General features: G+C 38.3%; 1 protein-coding gene and 1 long non-coding RNA gene across 3 annotated transcripts; both read left to right on the forward strand.

Moving 5' to 3' along the window:
* Nucleotides 1–6037: 6037 nt before the first annotated feature.
* LOC146470347 (SIN3-HDAC complex-associated factor-like) lies at nt 6038–12944 on the forward strand. Of its 2 annotated transcripts, none has more exons than XM_085122452.1 (4): nt 6038–6503; nt 6610–6760; nt 8139–8516; nt 10604–12944. In XM_085122452.1, the coding sequence occupies exons 1-3, from the start codon at nt 6120–6122 to the stop codon at nt 8504–8506; spliced, it is 903 nt and encodes a 300-aa protein (XP_084978578.1). In that variant the 5' UTR covers nt 6038–6119; the 3' UTR covers nt 8507–8516; nt 10604–12944. The 2 variants fall into 2 exon arrangements, 1 of the variants encoding a protein (XP_084978578.1); XR_014867088.1 differs by having other exon boundaries at nt 6039–6503; nt 8139–11928; nt 12144–12944.
* A 6201-nt stretch (nt 12945–19145) lies between these two features.
* Nucleotides 19146–21859, forward strand: LOC146470348 (uncharacterized). Its single transcript, XR_014867014.1, has 2 exons — nt 19146–19210; nt 20475–21859. It is a non-coding gene; the product is annotated as an uncharacterized LOC146470348 (long non-coding RNA).
* The last annotated feature ends 182 nt before the right edge of the window (nt 21860–22041 follow it).

Raw genomic sequence — 22041 nt, forward strand, 5'->3', positions numbered from 1 at the left:
ATTTACGATCCTTTTTATTTATTTATTTATTTATTTATTTGTTTATTTATTTATTTATTTATTTATTTATTTATTTATTTATTTGTTGTTTGCGTTCCTTTTGCTTTTATTTTGTTCTGTGTTTTGTTTGTTTGTTTTGTTTTGTTTTGTTTTTTGTTGTTGTTGTTGTTGTTGTTGGTTTTTTAAAGTATCACGCAAATTTGCTGTCATTCAAAACCCAAAAATGTTTGTCTGTCAGCAGAAACAACGAAATAATTGTCAAGTTTGTTATAAATTATCATCCCAGTGCAATAAACTGTCGATTAGTGCCTCTGGCAAGAGACAAAGTAGGTCGGAATGGATTGAAACTTGAAAAATGTTAGGCTAATGTTTTTCAAGTTCTCGCATTTTTTTTCCAAAATGCACTAGAACAGATCACGAGTTGTTCATTTCAAGAATTGAGTTGATTTCTTTCCTCTCGTCATTCTAGAATTATTTGGCAGCTGATTGAAGGTCTTATTACATCATTTTTAACAAAATATATCAAATAACCCATGATACTTCCCCTTTAATTTACTTTTTCTTACGTTTCGTTTTGTTTTTATTATCCTCTACAATCAAGCAGAATTCGTACAGAATTTTGAAAGTCGTCACTGCAGCATAGACGCGCATATGTGTTATTGTTTTGCACTGAAAGCTGAAGCGCGCGGACCGTCCGTTTTTGGATTTTTTAGTGGAAAGTAAAGGTGTAGAATATTCAAGTGGCTGCGACGACTTTTCAAAATGAACTAAACGCTAGTAAAGCAAAACTCAAAACTTCTTGTAAGTTTCAGCTTTTTAGTTGATGATCTTAGTCGCTTTTTGCACCATAAACTCAAAAAAAATATCAATAATTTGATCGATAAAAAAGCAGCAAATTCCGCAATATACATCACGGACGAAGTAAAAATCGACAAAATGCGAATACCTGATATAAAAATGCCAGGTTATAATTAATAGTGTCCTGTAAGATCGATTAACAGAATACCGTACTGAAAAAAAAATTGGCCTGAAACAGGAGCCCATGACAGTAACCCCCCACCACCCAACGCCACAAAATAACTAACACAAATATGTAAGAGTCACGCGAAATGTAATAACTTTTGCCACAAAATGTAATAGCAATGCAAAATGCATTTAGCGTCGGTAACGCACAATGCAATAACTTTTGACGCAAAATGTAATAATATTTTGGGTGGTATATGTTTGTAGCTACCAATGTGGACCTATATTTTTACCCTAAGTAAAAGGCGATTTACACGGTACGACTGTCGCATGCGACAAGCTTACGACAGGCCTACGACACGAATTGTTTCGTATAAATCAAACCTACAACTCGTGATTAGCGAGGAGCGCTGCATGCTTGTTTTTGGTTTTGTCATTTACCATTTTTTGAACTCTGTTGAACTCAGGCGGACTGTTTGGGCGCACAAGCCTGGTTTCTTGTTGTATAATTGATTTACTTAGACCCAAATACAGTCGGTAAGTACTTTGTATGTCCGCATTTCGGCTTTCGGTTTCATGTTTTCATTTCAGTAGCGTTTGTTATTCATACAACCTGGACTCTGACCTGGATCGATCTGAACCGTCGATTATTTTGATCTGTCCAATAAATGGAAGTATGACGTTCTAGTTCTGAGTTTTCGATGTGGGCTGCGTAATGATGTTTCTTCGAAATATAAGGATTTGTATTGTTAAGGGACTCACAGAACATCTGTGATTTTGTTAACTGACGGACACCTCGAGGTTTTCCAAAAGGTCCTTTGACTTCTTTTAGAGAAAAAGCTTGTTTTGGTAAGGGACATAACGTATGTGGTGGAAACCCGGAGGTTTATTACCTTATAATATAGAAAAAGTACTGAGGATTTTAACTGCTTTGTTTTCGCATTTTTAAACGAAACGAGCTAAGTCACTCACTTATAAGTTGATATATCAAGGAGTAAAATTGGACAAAGTATTCATTAATGCGCGCGTTAATTAGTGTGACGATTTAACGGATATGAATTGAAGGATATATAATTGTTCAGTACAGCAGGTTACAACATATATTATTAAAAATCGTAGTTTTGAACCAAAGTTTAGAAAATAAAGAAATACATTTGTGTTATTTCGAGGGCTTTTGTCCATGCAAAAATACTATTCCGGAGCCCTTCTTCCCAGGCGCACCATATGAATTTCCCGAGAGTTCACTGAACTATTCACGCTTTCTTCCCGAAAAAAATCAAACTACCTTTTGCAAAACCTCGAGGTATCAGCCAGTTAACAAGACCGCAGTCGTTTTTGGCCAAAAATCTCCCTTTGGTCCCTAAACTCGCCATTTCGGGGACTGAAAAAAAACTGTCCCTTTCAAATCCTTATATTTCGAAGAAACATATACCACCCAAAATATTATTACATTTGTGTCCAAAGTTATTACATTTTGCTTTACTAGTACATGTTGTGGGGTGCTACTACTGCTACGCTACTGCTACTACAGCTACTGCTGTTGCTACTGCTCAGTACTGCTACTGCTACTGCTGCTGCTACAGCTACTGCTACTGCTGCAGTGCTACTACTACTACTACTACTACTACTACTACTACTACTACTACTACTACTACTACTACTACTACTGCTACTGCTACTGCTATTGCTACTGCTACTACTACTAATACTACTACTACTACTACTACTACTACTACTACTACTACAACTACTACTACTACTACTACTACTACTACTACTACTACTGCTACTGCTATTGCTACTGCTACTACTACTAATACTACTACTACTACTACTACTACTACTACTACTAATACTACTACTACTACTAGTACAACTACTACTACTACTACTACTACTACTACTACTACTACTGCTACTGCTACTGCTACTGCTACTGCTACTACTACTACTACTACTACTACTACTACTACTACTACTACTACTACTACTACTACTACTACTGCTACTGCTACTGCTATTGCTACTGCTACTACTACTAATACTACTGCTACTGCTACTGTTACTCAGTGCTACTAGTACTACTGCTGCTACTGCTACTACTTCTGCTACTGCTACTGCTACTGCTACCACTACTGCTGCTGCTACTGCTGCTACTGCTGCTACTGCTGCTACTGCTAATCTAAAAAAAAATAATCTATTTTATTTTCAGAGGGACAAATACGACGTTAAAAGTACGATAAATAAAAAAGGCCAGCTAGCATTTTCGGAAAGCTAACAGCAGCTCGTAAATTCGGGAGATAAGATTCCGTTCCCAAAACTTTTCGGCAATTTAAATGTTCAGCTGAAGAATCCGAACAGATTTTGAACTGTGTTGGCTCACACAAATTTGTGTTTTAAAAGGCCATTAAATAAGGCAAGAATGCAGAAAGCAACATTTCAACTACGTGTATTTCGCCGATTTAATGTTCAGTTCACAATGATGAGCAGTAGTAGCGGCAGCAGTAGCTTCTGCCACCAGAGCACAGCTACAGAAAGTGACGATTGACAGTCTAGTTGTCGGAGACTCTGTGGTTCCTTCTAGCTGTGAAGCGATAAAGAATCTTGGTGCATGGTTTGACAGCCATTTTACCATGAATACCCACATATTGAAGATCTGCAAAGCTGGTTTCTACTATCTCCACAATATTAGCCGCATTAGGAAGTTTTTAAGCCGAGAAACCACGGAGACCTTAATACACGCATTCGTCACTAGTCGCTTGGATTATTGCAATTCTCTGTTGTATGGGCTACCAAACAGCCTTGTTTATAAACTACAACGCCTACAGAATTTAGCGGCAAGACTAATTTTTAGAGCTCCTAGATACTGTCATATCACCCCATTATTAACTGAACTTCATTGGCTAAATATTAAACATAGAATTTATTTCAAAATAATTTTAATCACATATAAAGCTCTCCATGGCACCGCCCCAAAATATATACGGGACTTAATCACATTGAAGCCGAACTCCAGTTATGGTTTGAGATCCAATGATAACTATACGCTCAAACCACTGGCAGTTAAAACGCTGCCCACCCTCGGGGACCGAGCCTTCGCTACTGCGGCTCCTCGATTGTGGAATGGACTACCTCTAGAACTCAGGAAGGAACACAGTCTTAACATTTTTAAACGGAAACTTAAGACTCTCCTTTTTAAAAGAGCATATCTCGATTAGTCCTTTAGAATAACTTTTATACGATTTTTAATTTTTAACAGAATTAGTTAGCATGATGTTTATGATCTAATTTTTATGCTTTTACAGTTTACTTTTTAACACTATATATATTGTTTAATTAATACCATTTGTAAAGCGCATTTGAAAACTTCAGTTGAATTTGCGCTTATTGATTATTATTATTATTATTATTACTCAGTGCTACTGCTTCTGTTGCTGTAGCTACTTCTGCTGTTACTGCTGCTGCTGCTGCTACTACTAAGTGCTGCTGCTACTGCTACTGCTACTGCTGCTGCTGCTACTGGTACCACCGCTGCTGCTGCTGCTGCTGCTGCTACTGCTACTACTGCTACTGCTTCTGTTGCTGTCGCTACTGCTGCTGTTACTGCTACTGCCACTGCTGCTACTGCTGCTGCTGCTGTTGCTACTGCTACTACTGCTACTTCTACTGCTTCTGTTGCTGTCGCTACTGCTGTTGCTACTGCTGCTGCTGCTGTTGCTACTGCTACTACTTAATGCTGCTGCTGCTGCTGCTACGGGTACCACTGCTGCTGCTACTGCTACTGCTAGTGCTACTCACTGCTACCACTGCTGCTACTGCTGCTGCTGCTGTTGCTACTGCTACTACTGCTACTGCTACTGCTTCTGTTGCTGTCGCTACTGCTACTGCTACTGCTACTGCTGCTACTGCTGCTGCTGTTGCTACTGCTACTACTGCTACTGCTTCTGTTGCTGTCGCTACTGCTGCTGTTACTGCTACTGCTACTGCTGCTACTGCTGCTGCTGTTGCTACTGCTACTACTGCTACTGCTACTGCTACTACTTCTGTTGCTGTCGCTACTGCTACTGTTACTGCTGCTACTGCTGCTGCTGTTGCTACTGCTACTACTGCTACTTCTACTGCTTCTGTTGCTGTCGCTACTGCTGCTGCTGCTGCTGTTGCTACTGCTACTACTTAATGCTGCTGCTGCTGCTGCTACTGGTACCACTGCTGCTGCTACTGCTGCTGCTAGTGCTACTCACTGCTACCACTGCTGCTGCTGCTGCTGCTGCTACTGGTACTGCTACTGGTACTGCTGCTGCTGCTGCTGCTGCTGCTGCTGCTGCTGCTGCTGCTGCTACTGCTACTGCTAGTGCTACTGCTACTGCTCAGTACTCAGCTAAGTAGTGCTACTGCTGCTGCTTTTGCTGCACTCCACCCACAAGGTCGTATCTACAAGCAGAGATCCCTTTCTGCTTGTACAGTAACAAGGTCCGGCGGTGAAACTTGAAAACCTGACTGATAGCTCGTGATATTATAGGAGGTTGGTAATTGGTGTCGTATCTCAAAGATTATTTTACCTGTTGTGAGTGAGTGACACACATCGCAACACAAAACAGTAAAGGAAGAATCAAAAAACAAATTTATAAAATTTTGGCCGTTGTTGTTGAAAACATCAGACGGCAACACAGACAGCAGCTTTTCGCAGTTTTGGCTCCAGGAGTCGACCAGGAGACTAGAGAACAGAGACAACAGTACATCAAGCTATGAATTAATTTATTTTGTATTTTTTTCGGTTTTTGGGCTACGTAGACCTTTTTGGCGTTAACAACACTCTGTATTCCAGCTCTTCCAGTTAAACAAAGAAATTCTTCTAATTTACTTCGATTTCCAAGGAGTCTCCAAGATGCCAGTCGCATTGGACATTTGCCACTCGTTTGTATGGGTCCACTGGCCGTGGGCCAACAAAACGTCATGAACCATTCCAACTGATAATCCAGATTCACTCCTTTGGCAGTTTATTATTGCCTTGTTTTCCAGCAAAATATTTTACTTATTAGCTAGATTTTTGTATTTTATAGTCAACACCTTTGTGCATTGTTCTCTTTCGCTCTATTCTTGATTTACACCATGTGTTCTGTCCGAGACAACGTGCCGAAAGAAGGCCTCTTCTGAGCATGCTCGATCCGCACTCGCTGCACAAAACCCCATTATTCTCCAAATTTCTTTCTCAACTGTTGGACAAAGCAGGTACCTTGCTTTGCGCACTGCACCGCTGTCTTGTCAAAGGGTTTTTTCATTCACTTATCCACTCGAGACATTTTCGTCTCATCATGTTCGCCTCGCATCGTCCTCGTGTGTTCCGCTCGCGTCTGGGCTGCTGCATTTGCGGTGCCAAGTCCTCCAGTTCGAGATTCACGTCTTCGTCCAAGTATGAATTATTGTTTAGCGGTTGTTTTCAGTTGAATGAAAAGAGGCAAGGAGAGATCTGCAATGCATGCGTACTTCTTGTCAAGCGATGGAAGAAACTGCCTTCTGGCAGTTCAAAAAACTGGAAGCACGTAAGGAAAACAGTCGAATCTTTTTGTTGTTGTGTTTTGCGGTGCGCTCGCGCTGTCAGTTTGTCTTCGATGTGTCAAAGTTTGGCTCGATTTTTTTTTCTCACAGGTTGTAGACAGCAAAGCAACTGTAAAAAGAACTACTAAGCCAAGAAGAAGCTCAAGGACTTTGAGCGTAGAAAACGGAAAAGATTTGACTTCGACACATAACGGAAGAGCAACAAGTGGCCGAAATGGTAGCCTTGAAGGAGAAACTCGAGGTAAGCTTTTGTGCCAATCCATTGTTCGTGTCTTCTGTTACCTTACTTTTTAAACCTTTTCTTCCTCAGTTTGTGCCGATGACAGTCGCCCTGCATTTCGATTTAAGTTCTAGAGTGAATCATACGACCTTAAGCTTAAGAAAGCGAGTTGTTCTTATTCAATTTCGAGGTCTTTGAGAAAGGAAATCGACAAGATGTTACAAAGTGACTTTAATTTATTAAATTCGTGCGTGTTAAATATATTTTTTCTTCGGTAAACAGGTAGCAGAAAGCAGAGTAAAACAGTTCTATCCTTAAAATTCTTATAGCTAGAAGCTGATAAGTGCCAGTAATAAAATTAAGCATGGATTTTTATTTTTAATCAATTTGCGTGCCAAATATAAAAAAAAGTTTTGCTCTGAAGAAGTAATTTTTTACTGTTGTTATTATTGTTCATGTCACATTTGAAATTAATTAAAACAAAAACAGAAAGATTACTGGCTAATACATGGCAAAGATACTGGCTGTATTCCTTTACTGTATGTTCTAAGAGAATTAATTTCGCGCAATAAAATAGATTTTCCTTGTGACATTTCCTATTTCTGCTATTTCCTAGTAGTTGAACTGGTATCTCTCACTTTTCACCTTCCTCACAACGGGAAAACAAATTTGATGGGGCTTGGCTAGGGTTTACAAAGAGTAAGGCCAGCCAAGTTTTATTTGTTTTATTTATTTTATTTGTGTTATTTTATTATGAGAGTAAGGAGACTTTTGGCTACAATCATAATTGCTGGCAAGTTTCCATCAGCCAAGGAGTGATTCTTGGCTGGAAGTTCCATGGTGTTGTGTCAGGCTTTTCTATACTGTTTTTCTTATTGGTTCAACTGACACAAGTGTTGACAGGCTATCAGTGTCTGCAACACTTTTAGTTTGGTTAACATGTGCAAGTTTTCACGTGCAAGGCACATACAAATGCAAGCTCCAATGCAAGCATTGATGCATACATGCAATGCAAATTTGGAGAAGTTTTCCAAGCTTAGAGAGAAGTTAACCTTCTCTTGCTCGTATTTGTGTTGCACTTGTGTCAAAAGTGTTTCACATAAGAAACAAATGCAAGCACAAGTGCAAGGTTAAATGGTTCTGTCTTGCTTTTTATAATGCAAAATTTGCATTATGTTACAATCTGATTAGGTATTTTATTTAATTTGCATCGTTTAATAGGAGCAAAATGACTTCAAAATATTTGTAGCCCAACTGTCCTGTTTGTATAATATACCTTGGAAAAATCTGGCAGAAAATATTGTCAGTTTGGTCAGGAATGTTGCAAGTCAGTCTGTAGGTTCTTATTCTTGAAAATAATGATCAGCACAATTTTTATTGGTGGTTCCTTAATCTGCAGATGATGATGAAATAGAAACAGACAGTGGTGATTTGTCACCAACGTTAATGTGTGGATCACCAAGTCCCAGCCCAAGTGATATATCAGATGAGTTCTCGTCCAGCTCGTTAACATCACAGCCTGTTCAAAGAGTCTCCACAGCCTCGCAGACTTCATTTCTCTTCCCTTCCCTTACCTCTTCAGCAAATAACAAGCTTCCATTCATTGACCTGTCTACCTGGCGCCGTGAAGAAATCTGCTGTGGCACTATATTCAGGGGACCTCATGGTGAGGTCCTTGTGGACCCCAAGCTTCTGAATCCCATGTGTACTTGCTCCAGTAGTGCACGGCCCCCAGTTGCTGTTAGCCCGGCAAAAAGTGTGAACTAGAATTTGGAAGGTGTGTTTCCTAGGAGGTGCATAGGTGCTGTAATTGTGTCTGTAACAGTTCAGGTTTTATGACGTTTTTGTTGTTGCCTTTTACAACATGATTTACTCATTTAGCAATTGCATGTTCAGGCAACATGGCACTAAATCTATCCAATGCCATCACAATGATTTAACAAGTTTCCTACAAATTTTTTGCTGAATATTTTACAGGATAAAATGGTTGATGCTGCTTGGTCATGTCTCACTACTCTATTGTTAAGCAACCATTCAAGTTGACATAGCATGGTGAAGCAAAACCAAGCCAAATGATTTTAGGTGTATACAGGGCCCCTCAGGATAACAGCCCCATAGCTGATTGGGTCACCCTGTCTTAAATAAAGTTCACTTACTTACTTACAAATGCAAACTTACTCTAGGTAGATAATTCTCCAGTATTGAAGCTGTTTCCAACTGAGTAAGGACTGACAATCAGTTAGTAGTCAAACTCTGCTAAGTGGAAATTTGGCAGTGAAATCCAAATTTCTCCAAATTACTTTGAATGTGGCATGTATTATCATTTGATATTAAAAAATGTAATTCTGTATTTGCTAGTTCCTAGGTCACTCTCTGTCTTTCATCTCAGTCAGTCTGGGTTTGAATATGAGGTCCAAAATGGATTGAGCACAAAAATGTGTAGAAAGCCGTGCAAGAAATAGACAGGTTCTATATCTGAATTTTTGTCTTGAGGTTGAAATTCAGATAATTAGGCTTTGACCTGCTCCTGAAAGCTAAATCAATTTGAGTTGTTTTTTCATTTATTTATTAATTAATTACTTTTTTTTTCATTTGAATAATTTTTTAGCTAATTTTGTGAATTGGACCCCTCTGATACAGAGCTACATTCCATATGTGATAATCAATCTGTAAGCCAAATTTAGTGCTAATTTATTGTGGAATTTCAAGCCAAGTTTCCACTTAGCCTAGTTTTGAATCAAGCTCCTTTAATTGCTGTTGTTCACATTGCCTGGGCACTAAAAAGACCTTCGTTAGATCCTGCCAAGCCAATTCACTAATTTTGAGGTGGTATAAATGGGTAAGGGTAGAATAAAATTGGCACTCTTGAGATTGCGTGTGGACATCACAAGCCCATGCCATGCCCAAAAACAGTATCTGCTATTCCAAGTCCTAACCTTAGAGATAATACCCAGGCATTGCCTTTTATATAATTATTCTGATACATTGTCGGGTATTATAAAAAGATTGAGTTCATGTTTGTTTCTGCGCCCAATCACAGTCAGTTATCTGGGGTGAGGACTGAGATGTGGAGGCTTTGTTCACATTGTACTGAATCCAACAGATACAGATCGCTGTACGTGTTATCCCGGCCACCTATCCATACAAGTTTTTGTACTTCCCCTAAAAGCAGGTACCGTTTTGGATTCATTCTGGTTTCAATTCAGATGCTAGTGTGGTGTGAAGCCTTGCTGGATTTAAGAGTGAAAACCTTACACATTCTAAATTTTGGGCTTATATTCATTGAAAGTTCTTTCGAGAAAATTGTTCATTTTCAAATTAAGTTAGTTGGATCCTTTAAACAGCTTGAAACATTAAGCTAATGAGCTTACATTCAAGAGTGTTTGTTATCAGGAAGATGTCTGCATCTGATATTGAGGGGTCTCGATTTTGCATAAGCTTATTTGTAAAGTGTCTTATAGTCAGAATCTTACACTATGTTTAACATAGCAGTGCAAATTTAATGTCAAGTTATGGACCAAAACATACTTTACTGGTACACTGCTATTCACTATCATTACCTTTAACGTAAAATTGCATGTACTTGAATAACACAAAAACTTTGTATTTACCCTTTAATTTTTCTTTTTTATTCAACAAGATCTGGTATCCTTTTTTTTTTTTTTTTTTTTTTTGCTTGTTAAACTATGGTGGAGACTTGAGCCTTTTCCAGTGGGGCCAAACCATTTTTTTACAACATTTTTTTTAACAAAAAATATTTTCTTCTTAATCATTTTATTAACTTTTTTTGTTTCTTCTGTGGTTCCTTGCAATTTTTTTTATTTTTTAAATAACTTGATCCTTAACAGTGATTCTTTTTTTCAGAAATTCTTAACCATGATCAGCTTTTCATTTTTTTTCTCATTTTTTCTATCCCTTTTTGGATCACTCTGATTTTATGGACTGATTGCATAGACCGCACTTCTCTCAGTCCATGAGTGATAAGTAAGTACTTAAAGTACGCAGTTAATTTCATCATAAAATAGAACAGTGTCAAATCCATTCATTTTTAACTTTCTTTCTCACTCTTTCAATCCCTTTGACCCTGGTTTAAAAAAGGCCCCTATTTGCCATGACATTGTAGTACTGAATATTAATATTAGTTTAAGAGTTTGGTAATCATTTATGTAGTGTAATAATTTTTATCAAACTTTCATTATCTAATGACTCATGACTTTCTAAATATTCGCAGGGAGCCTTTTATTGTACATATTCCAACAACATACATGCTTGTTAACAGGGATTGTTTCTCTGTTTTGTGGTATCGCAATAGAGTGTTTTCTGTTTGACTTCCAAAAGTGACCAGGCACTTGTTTTTGTTCACTGGGCTATATCATTCAGGTTTGGACAGCACTGATAGGTAATCGGAAGCCTGGTCTTTACTAGCAGCATAAGCCCAGGTGTAAACATAAGGGGGAGTGTAAAGTTTTACTTCTGGGGAAAATGGGTGAGCCTAAACAGAGGCATAAGAGAAAGGAAAATTTTTACACCTTATGCGTACGCTCATGCTTCTCTTTAGATCGGTGCTGTTTACATGTGGACATCAGCACTATTATAGCCCCAAACATTAGTCACTAGTGAAAACCAGGCATAAGAGTACAAGGGTTGTTGATGTAAAGCATGAGTCTTTGTACATAGCAGCCAAGCTTAAAAGATAACAAAAGTTGCATTTTTTTTCTAGCTATGCTGTGCCTTCCTCAGATAACTGCTGTCACCTAAACATGCCCAATTGTAGAGTTTAAAAAAATTACTTTTATATTAAAAAGTCACTGAACAAAGAACACAGCGTACATTGATTTAATAGAAGAAAGACCAGTGCAGTTTTATAGGCGACTTAAGCAGTTGCAAAAAGGAAGTTTGAAAAAAATCAGTTTTGAACAGGATTCAAACCCATGACCTCTGCAATTCTAGGTCAATGCTCAAAGAAATGTCATTTCATATATGTCACTTTCAAGGATTCATTTGATTTGAGTGAAAAGTTAGGGTTATATAGAGAAGAGAAATTCTGTTTATTCACATCATATAAAAGCACATGGCAGTCTTTTGACTAAATTGTGTGTTCTCGACATGTAACTGACTTGAGGTTTAATTGTGAGCGTGAAGAAAACTATCCCTGGAAGAGCATATTATATGTGTGTAATTTGCAAAATGTTTAGTACAAGGCTACAGTTGCCTCACAGAAGCCGGGTTGTGTCTAACAGTTCACAGGCTGGGTGTTTGACTTTGCACTTAACCCAGTGTTAACCCTTTAAGCCCTAACAGTGATCAGCATCAATTTTCGCCTTGTAATATCAATGCTTATTCAACCCCTGAGGTCATGAGAATTAAGGATCACCCAAGGTGAATTTTCTTGATATTTTAATAGCTTCTCCACAGTACTTTTATAAGAAAAGTATGGGGACAAAATAGGAGAATTTGTTCTTTGATATTAGGTGTTAATTAAGAGTTAAGACTATGTGGAATTTTTACAAGTAAGAACCTTGACGAAGTTTGCACTTTGCATCAGCATGTTGCTGGTGCCTCAATGCTTCAAGCTCTGTTTAGCTTAGGCCTTGCAGCTGTAGTTCGGAGGGAACAGGGTGTCTAACCTCCCAGCTTAACATATCTTTAAAGACCCGGCTGATCGGGCAATAGATAGTTCCCCGCGTTAGAAGTTGTTTGACCAAAATTTTTTGTTGGATAAATGTTTGGTTTCGATGAAACATTTTGGACAACATTTAGTGTGTTTTGCTTCGTATTTGTCTTGGTTGGTTTTGCGATGGTCAAAATGAAAACACTCTATACCGTTTTATCTCGTAGTTGATAGATAACCATTGTTCAAAGATAATTTGTCCTTTGGTGTATATTTATTGAATGATCTTCATACATCTTTAAAATACGACAGTATTGTATAACACATGGAGCATATTGTTCCACAGTATCTGATCAGTAGAAATTTCTAGTTTTCAAAGCGATTTAATCCAAAGATAACATTTTAATGTAAGAATCATTTTGTATTTAGGTGATATGACTTTATGCGTAGTTCTTTTTTAATGATATTTTACACTGAGCGAAATCTTGTACCCCGCTCCGTGTAAATGTAATATTATTGTAAGTAGATTGTTTTTCAGTGAAGATTTAAGAAGATAAATTAATATATACCCAATAAAGTGTAAGGATTAAGTTTTGCACTGGTGTTGTCAACTTATTTAAAGGAAAACTTGCAAATCCGATGTTAATGTAATTCATGGAATGTAAGCATCACACTCTCTTCTCTGTAGTCAAGAAAAAGTAGCATCATTCTCATTCATTCACCAGGCTTAAAATATAACGTCACATTTATTCCATTGCGCATATGCTAGGCATTGACATTCAAATCCTAGCAGTATGCAGGATGTTTGTCCCATGAACCTAGTTTAATGGCCTTAGTTCCCACAAGTCTCCTGTAACTCAGTGGTAGAGCATCCGAACTAGTAATCGGAAGGTCTTAGGTTCGACTCCTGATAGGAGCACTCGGATTTTTCTTTTCCGAGTATGCCTGTGTCACTCACTGAACCATATATTCTCAAGAAAAAAAAATAACCACTCGAACTTCCGATGTCGTTTTTCAACATCAAATTTTCTTGACTGGAAAATGGGCGCAAAAAGTGAAATTTCGGTATCACAAAAAAACTAACTAAACAAAACAAACGAAAAACCCTTCAACGAATTATTTCGCTCCCAGTGATTAGAATGACAAAGCATCCCGTACGCACGATAAGATAAAAAACTGTAGTTTAATGTAATGTATTTATATGTACCACACACATCACATGGTCTCGTGGCGGTTTTCAATTCTTCTGTAGGGTGAGATTGGACGTAAGTATGTAAAGACACCACTGGTTACCACTATCAGTCCATATTTTGATCTCAACCCACCTACCCAACCCAAGCATGAATGTGAAAGAGATAGACCATCACACCGGGGACTATGTCCCCTACTCTTTTCGAACAGTGTGCGGGTTCTTTAACGTCCCACGGATTATTAAGGACATGTGCTGTGAGACGGGACCTACGGTTTATCGTCCTTATCCGAGAAGACTAGAAAGTCTAATCATTTGCAAATGTCAGAGCAAAGGCAGCTCTTTCTCCTCAGTTATTTAAAGCCCCTGAGTGTTGGTCCGGCCGGGGTTTAATTAATTTATTTTGCATTCGAATCGACATCCTTACAGTTGGGGTGGGCGGTAAGCCTTCTGAAAATTTCCAAATGTTTCTAATGAGATAAATTTGTCCACGGGATCAACAACTCTGTCTCAGGTCGACAATGATATTCTACATGCGTGTAGGTGGGCGGTATGCACGGTAGAAATTTCTCTTATGGCATACATTTATCGGATCGACAGCGCCCTTTTTCGAGTAGAAAGACGTTCATCCGTACAGTTCGAAAAATGTCTTCCTAGGGGTGTATTGAACAATTATTCCACGAGCGTGCGTTGTCCGCGCCTTGTTGGCTATTTATCATACACTTCTATATTTTTACTTCCTTGATTATACACTTCTATATTTTTGTTATCTCATATTTACAAGTACGCTGTCTTCATGTCATGTATTAGCCAATCATTTTTTTGCATGTATTTTTTCAAATTTTAATTTTAGGAGCCGTTAGTATATTTTTGTTATCTCATATTTACAAGTACGCTGTCATCATATCATGTGTTAGCCAATCATGTTTTTCCATGTATTTTTCAAACTTTAATTTAAGGAGCCGTTATTATATTTTCCTTCAGTATAGCTCTGGCCCTGAGGAAGACTAATTCTATTAGTCGAAATATTGGCCACTAATAAATCTGCCCTTTGCCGTAGTGCCAGCCTTGCATTCAGTTTTCTATTTATCATCTCATATCCAACAAGCGTGAGTGGAATAATTGTTTTATTAAAAATAATCAAGAAATATCGCTACTAGATCTTGTTGATCTCGCTTTGCAAAAACAACCAGAAGACAATTTAATGGTCGCATTTTCTCAGGCATGGTATAATGGCCCATATACCATGACCGTTAAGCCAATCAAATCCCCGGAATTGCATTATACAATGATCCAGTTATAATAGGTGAAATCCAATGCTGACGACCGGACACAACCCGAAAAAACCCAAAGAACAATCCGTACGGATCTACAAAATGATAGGGGTATAGAATGGTAAAATCCGAGACGCTGAGACCTTCATTTAAAATCCGAGACCGAGACTTAACTACTTTTCCTGTACTTTTCCTAAATCCGAGCCCCAGACGTCGCGATGCAAAACGTGTTTTTTACTAACACTGCCAAAAAGCATAGTACGGCAATTTACAAGCAGAATTTATCCAAGCTTACATGTTTCACAGAAGCTGCAGAAGCGATTGCAATGTTGAGCCGTTTTTCAAGATATTTATTGTTTGTTGTCAGTTTAGGAAGGTTAATTCATTTTCGCTTGGTTTGCGAGACTCCGAGATTCCGAGACTCCAGTTTGAGACGCCGAGATTTCGAGACCCGCCGGAAATTTCCCGAGACCCATTATTTTTCAAGGACCATTCTATACCCCTAATGATACGACCAGTGAAGTGAAGTTTTTGAAAGGCTCGCGATTCGCGCGAACCGCACAAATGGAAACTATTATTTTCGACCAGAAGGAAAGAATTAGCGATCCGAAAAATGCATCTTATTAGGTACAATTGTTTTGTAGCCTGCCCGTAATATCACCACCATAAAATGGTTCTTTCTCCTTCGCCAGCCAGATCAGCCCAAGTCGTGACGTATTTCAAAACAAGAAAGCAGCTAGGGATATGCATAGTGACAGTAAAAATAGGTGACACTGCCTCTAAATTTTTGCCATGTATTAACATGTTGTGACCGACTAAATTTGTTGCATCAAATAATGCGTTCACCAATTTATTCGTAAATTTGTTCCGTATATGAGATGTCGAGCCAGTTTAGTGGTCTTTCTGTTCATCCGTTGTTAGATCAGCTATTCGCGTCTAACCAGGGAAATCTGCTCAGGTGTACACGGTTGTTACGCGGGTTGCCCGGGGGCAGACCGCATCAAGTGTTCGGTCGCGTTTCTTTTTTTTTTTCCTTCGTCGTCGTATTTTTCTTCATCGTAGTTACAAATTGACATATTAATTCATTCATTAAACCTGGATTAAACCCCCTTCCCCACTAGAACACTTTTATTGTTCCAATTGTATTTAGCAAACACGGCCCAATCAGAACCATTATCTGCGCGTATATTTATAGGTTTTAGTGGGGCCTAGAAAGGAAGGATTTTGTCCAGTAAAAGATCCAATCAGTCAGTCAGAATGGCGGCCGTATGCGTACATTTTCAAGACTCTAATATGCCGTTTTCAGAAAGAAGACAAACTTTTTTGAAGCAGTAAATCGAAAGAATAACTTCAAAGAAGTACTCGACAGTTTATAAGGTAGAAATTGGAGAGTTCAAGGTGAAGAAATTACGCTGCTTTGAGGAACAGATTCCCGTGACAGATGTTGAAACAAACTCGAAAGGACATGAGCTTAAATCATTCGACGAAATGGAAGGAGAAGATACGATGGAGAAACGTTTAAGGGTGTTTCGAGCTCGTTCGTATGTTGCTTTTGACCTAGAGTTTCTCAAAGTCGCTCGCTCGCTTCTCATTGAATGGACCTGGCACGAGCGTCGAGCTCTTGTTCGCTCGCGCTCCGCGCTCGCTCGCTCGAACTCTGACTATCGTGCCTCGCGCTCTCTAAGCTCCACTTGTAAGCAAGTCTACTTTTGACCGTGCGAAGTCGTTTGGCCGTGAATATCATTGCGTCACGCTTCCGGTGTGACGTCACGTAACGTAACGGACGGTTACGAAACAACATCACGCTATCTTTCTGACTAAAACTATTCAATTAGCTCAATGGCGACGGGAGGATACGTTTCCACCTGTGCTTAGTGCAAACACGCACCAACACATCCCGCGTAAACGCCTATAGGCGTTTTGCTGGAATGAGCACTCAGCCCGGGCACTCAGTTGCGGTTGTTCAAGAGCTCTTTACTTCGGATTGAATGGGCTACTTAAAAGCTCAGTTCACAGAATTCTCTATTTAAGAACTTCTCGCGTTGCTTATATGTTGGCCAGAGTATGATTGACAACCTACTGTCAAACACTCGTCAACTGCAAATGTAAGCTAACGTAAGCCTTTCTAGGATTGGTGGGTATCGGAATTTGTAATATGTTCCTTCCCTTTATTTGACAAGGAGCATGTGCGGGTTTTTTTTTAGGATTTTCTTTACGTTCTTCAAAACGTCCAACCAAATTAGAGCAACGGGAGAAATATAAAAATTACAATGAACATTTTGTATCGACAAAAATTAAAAATTTACAATCGGAGGTATGTATGTAAAATAGAAAGTTACAAGTAATGTTAACTGTAGTGGTTGTAAAACAACAACTTTCCAAAAAGAAAGGCGTTACCACAAGTCCACGCCTATTTCCATCAATTACAGAAAACGTGTTTCCAAGTTTCAGTTGCCTAATTGAAAATACCGCACATGGTCATAGAACAAAAGTATTAACGGTAACAGATACCTTCAACTGAAAAAGGCTATTAGAGCGGTTTTCAGTTGAGTGTTGTAAAACCAAAACCAAAGTTTTTACTTTGGTCAATAGCAAGGGAGACAATTGTCTGCGCATGTTCGAAATAACTCGATTTATTAACTTTTTTTTTTAGTTTTTCGTGATTCGAGGTTTTCGCGCGGTTTTCGACGCGGTTAAATTTGACAACCTAAACTCTAAATGAAAAGCATTCAAAAACGGTTCGTCGGCAAGCTAATTGAGGCATGTTGCCACAAAAAGCAACTCAAGGCGGAGACGGAAAACCTTGTTTGACATCACCTGTGGTAATTTTTCGGTGGATTAAAGTCCCTTTTGATTTGATGTGTCGACAGTAAAGATGGCGGTTTGTCTGCAACGAGTATTTGGCGAGTCCAGTGTCAATGCATTTTCATCGCGCAGAATGCCTATTGTCTTGGGGACATTTACTTACTGTACGGCAAAAGTTATAGATCTGTAATATGAGCGGTGAAGCGTAAACTGAGTGACTGTCATTGGTCTAAATCTACGCGCGCTGTGCTCTGCAGGGAATACCGCTTAGCTCATTAACTTGTCAGGTTGTCACATAAGCTATTGTTCATTTTATTGTTTCTTAATATCGCACCTTTACAGTATGGCTGAATAAGTGCGCACCGGCAGCAAGTGTATTAACGTTCAATAGTATAACAGATCGAATTTTTTGAAAGGCCGTTTGGCCTGCTTTATACTAATTGTGAATAGGGCAGGTCTTACCTTACGCCAAACCCACGGCAACAAATGTGGCGCCTTCGCAGGCATTCGAACATATTCTTGTCGCGCCTGAATCTTGAGTAGCTTATGCTCGAAAAACCTCGCGCGCGCTTGCCTTTTCTTTGTTGCGAAAAAAGAGAAGCTTTAACTAGAACATTCGCGCTCGCGACCACATTCCTCTAATTTGTAGGCGAAGGAAAGGATGGTCGAACAAATTAGCCGGTTTCCAGCAAACGTCCCTCCACAATGATTTCCATATACCTTCTCCGTTCAGTTGAAAATCGTAAGTAGAGTTTATAACATTAACGTACAGCGGCACGATGTGAAGTATCAACGGACGGAGCGGGTTTTCGAAGAGCTCTGAAAAGAGCTCCCGACCACTATTGTATTTATTGGTCGCGCACACTGTCATCTTTGTTTTGACCGTAGATCTTGAGTAAAACAGCTATTGCATATGGCAATTTTAAAATTCGCGGTAGTTAAGAATATTTTTGTCATGTAGAGTGGTTTTCAACAATAGGCATTGTTTCATTTGACATGTATTGTTATTCATGTCTGGGCTGAAAACAATAGCTCACCAGCTCTGAACGTGCCATTTTCAAGTAAAACTACGACCAACAATTTTCAAACTGAAAAACATAAAGGTTCCTCGTGACCAATTTTCGAAATTAAAACGGATTCTTTTCAAGGAAACACTCGTCTGCCATTTGCCGTGCGTGAAAGTCTAGTAGGTTCGTTAGTTTTCCCAAAATAGTTCTCCAAAATGACTGCCTATACGAAAATTTGCAAAATTACCGTATATTCAAGTGGAAAAACATAAAACTTCTACTTTCTCAATTTCATTCTTTTTTAGTGCAAATTGCAGACTAATCCTTGATTTTCAAGAAGCCGTGCGTGAACCTTGAGATTATCATTTCTGAGACTCGGGAAAGTGAATTTTGTAAACCCTAGTTGCCTAGTTTCGGCCTATTCTTCTCTAATTTATAGCTCTTCAAAGCGCGATCGCATTCGAATTTGCCGCTTCAGTGGCTATGAATTATTCATGATGTCCAGGCATTCTGCGCGATGTCTGTTTTCCGAGGTTCTGCTTCACATCTTATCCAACACCAAGCGAAAGAAATATATCTTTTCTGGTAAGTACAACGTATTGTTGGCTCCTTGTATTTGTATTTTTAGTTTTCATTCGCTTCCTTTCGCGGCAATAAAGAAACTGTGTTGTTGTCATTCTAAATTTCGTGGTGTCCTTCAACGAGAACAGCCTGCGTTGTCTGTTTTCATTATTTTTTCATAAAAATCGACTACAGCATTGAGGTGAAGTTATTTGTCCATGTGAGGGTTGTAATTACCGTTTTAAACCAGTACTTTTTATTCTTCGTCGAAGTGAATGTTTTGATTGAAAAATTTAGTTTTTATTTTACTGCGTATTAAAATTTCTCATCATATCCCCGAGACTTTTGTCTCCCTTCGTGATATGGGAATTCCCATGAACAGGGTGTCAGTCTATTAATATACTACTTGTAGCCAAAATTTGGTGTATTTCTGAGGTGTACCCCCAATACACTCTTGCCGAACAAAGCTGCGTTGATCGAATTCCAATTTGAAGATATTAGTTTTCTAGCATCATACTTTCTGGCCTTTCCAGATTTAGCAAATTATAATTTACCAGTAATATCAAGCTCTCACCAAGTCGTACTAAGTTTAAACTTACCTTGTGCCAAATGTCAATTTTGTGGACGTTTTCGTTAACTTTTTTTGCCATTTGTTTTCAGAACGGTAGTTCGCAAGTGAAATTAAATTGTACGAAAATATCTGAACGCCCCTGCATTTCTGTTTATACCCAAAGAACGAATTCGTGATATGGGAATCGGCTTGGGTGAGATATTTTCAAGGAGCAGCTTAATAATTTGCCGACGTCGAACAAAATTTTTAAGGTGTACCCCCAATACACTCTTTCTGGTCAAAGTTTTTCTTTGCGCGCGGACATATTTGCTTCTCTGTTGCTGGCGTGACACATTTTGCATCACATTATTTTGTCACACAAGCGTGGGTATGTTTAACAGAAGTTGAATAGAAGCAGCATTCAGTTAAACATTTTCAGTTTATAGCATCCCTGCTTAATGAGGTATTTGTACAGATTGTTGTGGTAGTGTTCTATAACATCATTGCTTTGAAATCTTGATCTGAACTGTCAAGTAGTGGAACAATTTGCCCACAGGGGCCAATGCAACAACTCTGACAAGTCTATTAGGAGTGTTTTAAGATCTGCCCCTGCCTGGGTACAAAAGCCATGTACAGAGGGTGTAACCTTTTCTGGTAGATGTAGACCTTGTGTTTTAGCTGTAATTTAAAATAAATTTAAAATAAATATTGATGTAAGCTTTTTATTTACCATCACAGATCATGACAGATGGGATGAAAATACAGTATGGCTCAAGAATCACTTTGTTAATGGAAGTTCTTGTTGAGGCAGTTCATAAACTTGTAAATTATGCATTCTTGTGTGAAACTTTCTGTGCACTACATGCAAAAGGGATAGATCCACTTGTGTATCTTTTCTTTTGATAAATGTTTATGATGGCAGAAGTGAAGTGCTCTTTGACTCATCAGGGCATATCAATAAATTATCTTCAGAAACTAAATTGGAAGGCACTCGCTGAGCATGTAAATTTTTTCTTTAGCAGTAAAGATTTTGATTAGTTGACCAGGTAGGGATATTGCTCTAGCATGGTGTGTACAACAGAGATTGGCTACTGGAGCTGTGAACATTGTGTTTATGAGCAACAGAGCACTGTCACTCAATCATTTTTATAACTATTCAATTTCAAGAGGCTACAAAAATAGGTTGAGCAAGGGGCAATCTCCTTTATACTTTAAGATAAAACCTCACCTTACATTTAGTTATATATATATATATTTTTCGTAAAGCCTGAAATGTATCAGCTGTTTTGCGTCACTTACAAATCATCTGGAGAGTAGATGGCTAATATTCAGGCGAGGATTCCCATGTTTAATGCAACCAGACCCTACCTTCTGGTGATAACAGTGATTACAGATAAATGGTCAAACTTCTTATCAGCCATCTCTTTTACTTAAAAGAAAAATTCAAAACTTTGAAGTGAGTAATGAATTATGAAATATGTACACTACAGTTATTTATTTTTACAGTGCAATCTCATTTGTTTGAACCCTCAATTTTTCAACTCCCCCAATTCTTTGAACCAGTAGTTGTTCATTCTCTTGGATTTGCTTCAGTCAGATTTTTACCTTCTATTTTTTGAACAAAATTCAGTTTCCCTAGGAGGTTAAAAAAATTGGTACTCCACTGTAGTGATTTATATAACATTATTATACAAATGTTATACACCATGCAAGTCAATAATATTGTTTTTGGTTACTTACTTTTGATTATCAAACAATAACTGATTATTTTTCATGGGTTTTGTGACATCAGTGACCAGTGTTACAGTACTTTTCTACACCTAATCACAAAGTCTGGTATAACTTTCAGTAATATAAGGAAAAACACTAATAAATATTTCCTTTTCCATTCTGTCCAGGGTTTATGTAAAATATTCTTTATTGATATAAGGGATAAAATGCTTTCAATTTGCAATATTTCAAAGTATTGTACATCATTTTATGAATTCAGAAGAGGACTATTATACACTCAACTCTCTTTAACACTCTTGTACCTTCTATTTTTTCCTCTGAAAAACAGGATGATGAAATGTAATGTAAGGAATATTTTACAGAATGCTTATTAAATGATACATGGAAGGTAATTTGTTGTGTAAAAATGAACGCATTGGGACTTCGCAGATGAGGTGCGATCCAAAATTTATTAAGCTGGAGTTATGAGGCTGCAGCAGTGTAGTGATTAGCATTACTGACTTCTTCAATTTGGTTTTTGCGTGTAAGGACAAAAGGTTAAAGTGGGTTGAAGGAAAGCCCCTGTCCTAATTGA

This window comes from Pavona decussata, unplaced genomic scaffold, assembly GCF_977016875.1.
Source record: "Pavona decussata unplaced genomic scaffold, jaPavDecu1.1 SCAFFOLD_114, whole genome shotgun sequence".
Lineage (NCBI taxonomy): Eukaryota > Metazoa > Cnidaria > Anthozoa > Scleractinia > Agariciidae > Pavona > Pavona decussata.

Coding starts and splice junctions, on each gene's coding strand:
- LOC146470347 (XM_085122452.1), top strand. CDS start 6,120: ATGCTCGATCCGCACTCGCTGCACAAAACCCCATTATTCTCCAAATTT. Junction 6,504..6,609: donor GTTCAAAAAACTGGAAGCAC/GTAAGGAAAACA, acceptor TTTTTCTCACAG/GTTGTAGACAGCAAAGCAAC. Junction 6,761..8,138: donor CCTTGAAGGAGAAACTCGAG/GTAAGCTTTTGT, acceptor CTTAATCTGCAG/ATGATGATGAAATAGAAACA.